The sequence below is a fragment of the Prunus mume genome, linkage group LG6 (assembly GCF_029339155.1).
Source record: "Prunus mume cultivar Tortuosa linkage group LG6, ASM2933915v1, whole genome shotgun sequence".
Taxonomy (NCBI): Eukaryota; Viridiplantae; Streptophyta; class Magnoliopsida; order Rosales; family Rosaceae; genus Prunus; species Prunus mume.
Window position 1 is genome coordinate 2129152 of NC_142703.1, and position 6000 is coordinate 2135151.

The window sequence follows — 6000 nt, forward strand, 5'->3', positions numbered from 1 at the left end:
ATAGAAGGCCCAAGCAACCCAAAAAAATATATATGCAAATCTTCAGCACCTAGCTGAAAACAAAAGCCACGTTGAAAGCCAAAATATCCATGTGTGAAAGCTGCTGGAAAGCTCCAGCACATGGGAGAAACAAGTTTCAAGCAAAAACTTCCAAATGACCAAGGGATATTGGAGCGCAGATCACCATTTGAACCAGCATGCATACCCATTCCTTCCCTCATCAGACCTAGCCTTGGAAAAGGAGAGAAAAGAAGGAAGAAAGATGGCTGAAAATAGAAGTGGAAACAGCCGCAGGAAGGGGGCTTTGAGCTCCCAAAAAATCCCTGATTTTATGCAAATGGGTAGAGTGGATTTCACCAAAAAGGGATGATTGAAGAGATGAAGGGAGAAAGGAAGGAAAAGCTTAGCCAAAATGGGTAGAAGCCATTAGGTTTTCTTGGAAAATATCAGCTTCCAGCGGCTATAAATTAGGGCCTCTTCTACCCAACAAAGATCATCCACAACTAGAGAGCAAGCTTCCTCTCATACTTGCAAAAACCAGCAATTTCGTGCACTGTTCATCTTCCTCCATTTTCTTCTTCTGACAAGCTGCCAGAAGAACATAGTTCTTCCCTTTTCTCTTCCTAGCCACATATGCTTGAAAACCTCTTCTTCCTCACCTTAAACACTCCATTTTCACCCTAGGAAGCCATATTTCCTTTTTGGTGCTCAACTCATGCTAATTTTGCTCCTATGCCACAAGCCCCTCATGCCAAACTCAAAAGTTTATCTATAAGCATGAAGAAATTACCTGTAAGCTGCCATTATTTTGGTTGGTGAAGATAACCAAAATACTTCCTAAACTCTACTGCCTTTTCGAGGTATTTTGGGGCTTAATTTTTGAACTTCGGGCTCAGGGCAATTTCTTCCATTTTGCCCTTCGGCCCGTAGTAGTATCGGAAGAAAAAAGCCCCTACAACTATCAAACATTAGTAAATAATGAAGTATGAAACGAAATAAGCTATGAACCATTACTGAATACAAGTGCTATATGTACGAAGCCTTTTGGAGTCTCTAGTGAAATATCAAACAACCGACATCCAAAATAACGTAAATTATGCAAATATATTTGGTAAAAACAATTCCTCCAGGATATTAATTACCTCATAAGTGATTTTGATCTTCAAATTTTCCACAAATATCAAATAGACTATGCAACATTATTAAATAATGGAGTCTGCAACGAAATAATCTATGAACCCGTCAGTGAATATAAATGCTACACCTACGAGAGAGAGAGACTGAGACAGACAGACAGAGACATACAGAGAGAGAGAGAGAGAGAGAGAGAGAGACAACTTTTTTTGGAGGGAGATATTGTGGTCTTCAAGAGCACAATACATCCGTTTTGGAGGGAGGAGGCATCGTTCCAGTGGAACAGTTTTAGACACTTTCAGTTACAATTGCTTCTTAGCAGCCGTTGGATTTGATCCAACGGTGTTCTCATATAGAGGTTTGCAAAAAGAAGTTCCCACCAGAGAATATCCCTATGAAGAATAAGGTGAGAATGATTGTTGACTGTTGTTGTGCAAATCAGGTGAAGGTGCTTCAAGAATATGAGAAGCTTCCATTTGATCTCACATTGTGCGGTTCAACCCTAAGAGCCCCACATATAGTTGCCATTCACAATATATGAAGACTGGATTCCATTGCATCTCTTGTTATGGCAGTAGTAGTTAATTAGGGAGATGATGAGGTTGCCAGTCCTGATTCTGTTCAACCTCAAAAAAAGAAAGAGACATTCGGGTTTGGTAGTATGTCATAATATATACAACTCCAAGATTTGTTTCCTTTCCCTCTCAGGTATGCCTGTGAGTTTCCAGCTCAAGTATTTGGCACCCATGCCAATAAGGAAATAGAGTTGGAAGATCAGATGGTTGAGAAGAACATCCTGCGCACCCAAAACTAATAGAGAATCTAAAATAGAAACCGAAAAATACTACAAACTTCTTGTGACATTTTCTTCGTTTTTGAAGCTGTAAAATATAATGTTGAACTAAAAAAATTCATAGAATTTCTCAAACTCAACTATGCGAGAGTAAGTTGAAAGGCTATTTTCTAATAGCACCACCACTCATAGCACTCTAACAATGCCATACATCTCTTCCCTAACTTTTTTTTTTTTTTGGTTGGAATCTCTTCCCTAACTTGCGCAATGTTCTATTTGTTACTAAATCAGTACAAAAAATATCCAATGTAAATATGTATGAAATTTTCATTTTATAATAACAATGACATCAAAAATAATATCAAGTGTAATACATTAATGTAAAAATATAAGGCTTCATAAATAAAATACACGTCTCATTTCTCCTTACAAAATACTAATGTTTGGACCTTATAGTAACAAGTAGAAGTAAACTAATTTCCTAGTTCTCCTCAAAAGCCATGATCTCCAATTAGCTGACCGGTTGCTCCAATCTGCCAAAAAATTTCGTTGATTACCAAAATATAAGATATTGATGAATTAACCAAAAAACAAGAAACTTTCAATGACCCAATCTACCATAACGTCACAGACAAATATGAAGTGCCCAGCTGAAGCAATAAAGTACCAAAGCAAACGGAAAATGTACAGAGACCAAAACAAACAGTCGCCACATTACAATTACACCAATGAGTGACCAATTGAAGCAATGAATTATGAAAGACATTAGCACTAAATTTCTGATTCTGAAAGATATTATTACTAAATAACTTACACAGAAACCACATATGCTACACATCCCCTTCTCAAAAAGCAAAGCTCATATTCCCATCTCACAACATTTAACAACTAGTAAAAACAGGGTTATATGCAGCACTCATAAATGAATCTGTTGGCATCCACCATGACACTAATCTAGCAGGCTCATCCAAACAGCGGCAAGGGGAACAGGTGCAGCAGCAGACTGTAACCGCTATTTCTAACTTCAGAGTAAGCCCTGATCCATTTTGTCAATATCTTCTTACACATACACAAGTATCAAGCAAGATTCATTTAATGAATTTGCTCAGTGTTTTACACTTATTTTATTTTTTATTTTTTGCAGGAAACTAGAAAGGGTGAACAATCAAAGGGAGGGAAAACCAGGATTAAAGATCATATACCAAAAGAAAAGTTGGAATTGGAACAAAAAGCACCAAAAGAAGAAAATATCAAAAGGGTATGACATGAACTCAATCCAACAATGATGAATCATTAAACCGTATATAGCAAACAGTACCAAAATTGCTTATATTGAAATTTAGGATTAAATGCATGGTTCATCCCCAAACAAATGCAGATTCATGCAAGTTCAGCCACATAGATTGTTGAAACTTTGCGGGTTTTCAAGCCCTTAAATGTTATATCCCTTTTCATATCTTATCCAAAAGCACTCAAAATGATCAACTCATTTTTCAATTACAGGGACTGATTTCTTTTCTGCTGAATATGTTTTGTTTTGACTCTTTTTGTGTTCCTCCTGAAGGGTCAACTTATCCATTCTATTGAGTGTTGGAGGGTCAACTTGGCAATTAACTACTGACTTGCATTGATATTCATAATTATTTAAGACCGCATGGACTGTCCTATTTCCTTGGTGAATTATGGACCATATTTGTCATTTCCAAACATGCCATTATAATCATGTGTTTTTAATTGTAACAACTTATATTGGTCTGCGGAAAACCAAAAGGAGGACAACTCATTTCACAGACGCTAAGAAACACTAATGAGAAAAATTAATGAACTTTTAACTCAAAAATCAGTTGTTTACATTGTATAATCGCCTAAATGTGGTTTGTGAAACATTTCTTGTGGAAATTTATTTCTATAGATATGAATGATTGATGGAGAGTACTCTCAGAATTTGATAATGTTGTTTGAAAATTGAAAGAAGTTGATGCATGTAACGAAATTATATTAGAAGCCAGCATGAAGAGTACCCAATTATATGAAGTAATTAACGAAAGTAATTCACTTATTTGTGAATGTACAATGAGGTACCTCGTAGCCTTTCTGCTCGGTAGTCAAATCCCTCTCCTTCCATGAGTTGAATTTCTATGAACTCTTCCTTATCAATTAAACCCAGTATGCTGCCTGCCGTTGGGGATTGCAAAGAGAACTATAGGCTTTGAAGGCCTGACGTAGGGAACATCACATCGGAAATATCCTTTCCTCTCAAGCTGCAAGATATCTCCTCGCTTGAGATTTCGCATGTTGCAATCACCCAAGGCCGCAGTCTGCTTTTCTGTGCATGCGTTAAGCACATCAAGGAAATCCTCTCCTTCAAGCTGCAATCGTAAGTTAAATAATCACATACCAATCACTTTCCAATAAATTTAAGTTCAATGTATTAATAAGTAATATGCTATGCTAAGGTGTGATAACTTAACACCTGGGGGACATACCTTCTTCTTTGTTATCAAATAATTGAACTCCATCAGTGAGAGCTTAGGTAGTTCATCTATTTGAGGTAGCCACGTAAGCTTCAATTTCTTCGTCTTGAAGGAACCCTCAAGATTCAAAACCCCTATGAGTTTGAGGTTTCCATCTTCGTCTTTCTCAATCCCTTCGACAATGGCATTCCCCCAGTCCATCAAGGTCACTTCCTCATCTACCTTGATGGACTCTGCATCTACAAAGTCTAGCCATATTGTCCTTGTGTATGTAGTCGCCTTCGCCCCAGCACCTTCGTACTTCTTGTGCCTCGGAATGATGCGAACGAATGGCTTCTCAGGCCCATTGGTCAGCGTCAACAACACCGCCGCTCTTCAATAACGGCGGTGTGTCTTGGGCATACTGGATCAATTATCTTCTTATTAATTGTCCAAAGTTTGTCCCATTCCATGAGATTCAGATTCTTTGAAGCTCCCTAAAACATTAAGAGTATAAAAGTCAATTAAGAAATTAAAACATTCAAAATAGTGGACATCGCAACAAATAAACTATTAGTGCCAAGGAAAAACAATTGGTGTAAGGACATAATAAGCAGCGGGAAGACATTATATGTTATAGGCATAGATCATAACTACTTTTGTGCATCTACAACACAATATTGTCTTACCTGCTCAAGAATGAATTGTATTAAAGCTTCAACTTTAAGACCTCTGCGCACAATTCCTTGAACAGTTGGAAAAAACGAGGATCATCCCATCCATTAACCTTCTTATTTTGAACGAACCACAAAAGCTTGCGCTTGCTGAGAACTGTATAAACCATGTTCAACCTACTGAATTCATAGATGTGCACTTTTCGCAGTCCCATATCCTCTTGAACTCGATGGTACTGAGCATTGCGGTCGTGATACTCACTAGATCGGAGTGCATGAGTAATACCTTCTATAGAATCAACAAATGGGCAAGCAAAATCATAAGTCGGGTATATCTTGTACTTGGATCCGATCCTATGATGTGGCATTGGATTGCAACGATAATAAACTGGATCACGAAGAGATTTATTTGGATCCTGCATATCCAGCTTCCCACGGACACAACACTGCAGACCCCTATCAGAACCAGCAATCATTTCCTTCCATAGTTTTAGATTCTCCTCTACATTGTTGTTTCTACATTTGGATTCAATGCCATCCATCCTTTCCTTCTGCATCTCCTCACGTGGTGTGTCATCAACATATGCTTTGCCCTGGCAAATCAAATTCTCAGCCATTTCCATCAACTGAGGGAAGTAATCTGAAGTATAGGTAACTGTTTCATACTTGATACCCAAAGTCTCAATATCCTTGAGAAGATTGTCCACGAACTCATTGCTTTCTTTAGCAGGATTTGTATCATCAAATCGGACAATATGTGGACATTTCTATTTTGTTCTCTTTATAGATGATTTTTCTAGATATTCATATTTGTACTTAAATTCTGAAAAATCACAAGTTTTAAATTGTTTCAAAGTTCTCAAATTAGAAGTTGAAAATTAGTTGGACCAAACCATTAAAGTTGTAAGATCAGATCGTGGTGGAGAATATTTTGGCATGCATACAG

The 6000-nt window shown here is 37.5% G+C and overlaps 1 protein-coding gene and 1 pseudogene across 1 annotated transcript; both read right to left on the reverse strand.

The window, feature by feature from the left end:
- Nucleotides 1–2229: 2229 nt before the first annotated feature.
- Nucleotides 2230–4877, reverse strand: LOC148915801 (glutamate--tRNA ligase, cytoplasmic-like). The gene is made up of 3 exons (XM_089054089.1): nt 4414–4877; nt 4010–4296; nt 2230–2460 (listed from the first exon to the last, which is right to left on the reverse strand). The coding sequence occupies exons 1-2, from the start codon at nt 4600–4602 to the stop codon at nt 4081–4083; spliced, it is 405 nt and encodes a 134-aa protein (XP_088910215.1). The 5' UTR covers nt 4603–4877; the 3' UTR covers nt 2230–2460; nt 4010–4080.
- Nucleotides 4878–5089: 212 nt separating this feature from the next.
- Nucleotides 5090–5671, reverse strand: LOC148915802 (glutamate--tRNA ligase, cytoplasmic pseudogene; annotated as a pseudogene).
- Nucleotides 5672–6000: the final 329 nt, after the last annotated feature.

Excerpts from the sequence above, each read along its gene's own strand:
- LOC148915801 (XM_089054089.1), bottom strand. The coding sequence starts at position 4,602 with ATGGACTGGGGGAATGCCATTGTCGAAGGGATTGAGAAAGACGAAGAT. Across the intron at positions 4,297-4,413 it reads ATTTGATAACAAAGAAGAAG|CTTGAAGGAGAGGATTTCCT; the intron begins GTATGTCCCCCA and ends TTACGATTGCAG.